The following is a 2,654-nucleotide window of genomic DNA, read 5'->3' as shown; positions in this document are numbered from 1 at the left end:
CCTCCCCCGGGGATTGAGCCTGAAAACCCAGGCATGTGCCCTTGACCGGAATCAAACCAGGGACCCTTCAGTCTGCAGGCCGATGCTCTATCCACTGAGCCAAACCAGCTAGGGCTACATCTCTGTGTTTTATTATGAAAGGTCTGTTCCAGCAGCCCCCTACAGCCTACACCCCAGCAAACTTCTTTATTCTCATTGGCCAGCATGTGTCATGTCACCACCATTAGCTGCAAGGGAGGCTGAGAGAGCAAATACGTGACAAAGGGGAAGAGGTTGGGATCAGCTGAGCCATCACAGTTTGGTGCCTGGGGCTGGCACCATTGCCACCCTCACAGCTGTGTGGCCCGTTAGGTGGGAGCAGGGAGAGTGGTAGGTGACAACAGTGTCTGCCTCAGGCAGGATGGGAGGGACCCAGTCAGGCCCGACTCACCTTTCCCCACCCCTCCTCTCTTCTGCCCCAACGCAGGAGGTGGATGCAGCGGAGATCCAGGTGCAGGTGTGTTTGTACGCCTTCGATCTCATCTACCTCAACGGAGAGGTGAGTCCGGCTTCGCTTCCCGGGGCAGCCGAGGGGTGAGCTTGGAGCCCGGGGCCTGAGTTTCACTTCTCTGTCACTGAGATGGGAGGCCACCCCTGGGCAGTCGTGCTCCATGGTCCAAGGAGTTGCATGGGTCCCCGGGACCCTTCCGGGCTCTGGGAGGCCCTCCCTACCCAACTGCACATCTGTGAGGCGGGCTTTCCCCATGTGGTGTGGCTGCCTGAAGCCGATGTGAGGCTCCAGCCCGTGTTAAGACAATGTTTTTGAGATCATCAGTTTTATTATATATTTATTTTTTATTGTTATTTTTTGTAGTGCGGTCACTTTCTTTTTTAAAATTTTGTTTTGTTGACAGTTTGGTGCCTGGGGCTGGCACCATTGCCACCCTCACAGCTGTGTGGCCCGTTAGGTGGGAGCAGGGAGAGTGGTAGGTGACAACAGTGTCTGCCTCAGTCAGGCCCGACTCACCTTTCCCCACCCCTGCTCTCTTCTGCCCCAACCCAGGAGGTTGATGCAGCGGAGATCCAGGTGCAGGTGTGTTTGTACGCCTTCGATCTCATCTACCTCAACGGAGAGGTGAGTCCGGCTTCGCTTCCCGGGGCAGCCGAGGGGTGAGCTTGGAGCCCGGGGCCTGAGTTTCACTTCTCTGTCACTGAGATGGGAGGCCACCCCTGGGCAGTCGTGCTCCATGGTCCAAGGAGTTGCATGGGTCCCCGGGACCCTTCCGGGCTCTGGGAGGCCCTCCCTACCCAACTGCACATCTGTGAGGCGGGCTTTCCCCATGTGGTGTGGCTGCCTGAAGCCGATGTGAGGCTCCAGCCCGTGTTAAGACAATGTTTTTGAGATCATCAGTTTTATTATATATTTATTTTTTATTGTTATTTTTTGTAGTGCGGTCACTTTCTTTTTTAAAATTTTGTTTTGTTGTATTATTTTTTAAATTTATTTTTATTGATTTCAGAGAGGAAAGGAGAGATAGAAACATCAATGAATCAAACTGTGACTTCCTGGTTCATAGGCTGACACTCAACCACTATGCCATGCTGGCCAGGCATCATCATCATCATTATTATTTAAATATGTTTTTTTTTGTTTTTGTTTGTTTTTTAATATATATTTTTATTGACTTTTAGAGAGGAAGGGATAGAGAGAGAGAAACAACAATGATGAAAGAGAATCATTGATTGGCTGCCTCCTGCACGCCCCCTAATGGGGATCGAGCCCACAACCCAGGTATGTGCCTTTGGCTGGAATCAAACCTGGGACCCTTCAGTCCGCAGGCCAGGTAGTGCTCTATCCACTGAGCAACACCAGCTAGGGCTGTTTTTTTTTTTTAAGAGAGGGGGGAAGGGAGAGGGATAGATAGAAACATCAATCGGGTGCCTCCTGCACACCCCCTACTGGGGATCCAGCCTGCAACCTGGGCACGTGCCCTGACTGGGAAATTGAACCTGTGACCTCTTGGTTGTTCATGGGTCGACATGCAACCACTGAGCCACACCAGCTGGGCGAGATCCTCACTTTCAATGTGCTCAATATAAATATGTGATGTAACTAATCTTGTATTAATACCATATGGTAAATATTGAGAGATGTAACCCACACACACAGAAGTGTTTTGGAGTGAGTTCTCAGTACATTTCAAGACTGTGAAGGGATTCTGACACTGAGAAGTTTGAGAACCGCTGCCCCAGGGTAGGTACAGGTTAAGAATCTGTAGCCAGGCCATCTGCTTTCATATGCCCGCTCTCCCCTCCTAGCTGTGTTGCCGCAGATGACTGGCTCAGCCTCTCTGTGCCTCAGTTTCCTTACCCGTAATTGAAGAGCTAACAGCAGCACCTGCCCTGTCTGTTACCGGCAGGTTAAGTGGTGGGACATGGGCGTGGAGCACCGGGGCTGGCCCCTGGAAGCTTCGATACAATTAGCTGCCGTCACCACCTTCCTCCAGATAATCCTTGACGATCTGGTAGCTGAACAGTGACAACTTTCCCTGCCCACTTCCTAGCGAGGTGGAGCGTCTTCGGGCTCGTGGGCCACGGCATTTGTTCTGTGACTTGCTTGTCTGTGGGTTCTTATTTGTATCTTTCTCCAGGAGGCCAGTTTGTGGCCCTAATGC

General features: G+C 51.7%; 1 protein-coding gene across 1 annotated transcript in view; it reads left to right on the top strand.

The window, feature by feature from the left end:
• Positions 1 to 2,654, top strand: part of LIG1 (ligase I, DNA, ATP-dependent) — a 61,450-nt gene that overhangs the window by 45,134 nt on the left and 13,662 nt on the right. Inside the window, 1 exon segment of the mRNA XM_015567953.1 lies at positions 467 to 538. Within this exon segment, the coding sequence (XP_015423439.1) occupies positions 467 to 538 (72 nt within the window).

The sequence above is a fragment of the Myotis davidii genome, unplaced genomic scaffold (assembly GCF_000327345.1).
Source record: "Myotis davidii unplaced genomic scaffold, ASM32734v1 scaffold464, whole genome shotgun sequence".
NCBI classification, from domain to species: domain Eukaryota; kingdom Metazoa; phylum Chordata; class Mammalia; order Chiroptera; family Vespertilionidae; genus Myotis; species Myotis davidii.
This window is presented reverse-complemented; position numbering and strand designations above follow the sequence as displayed.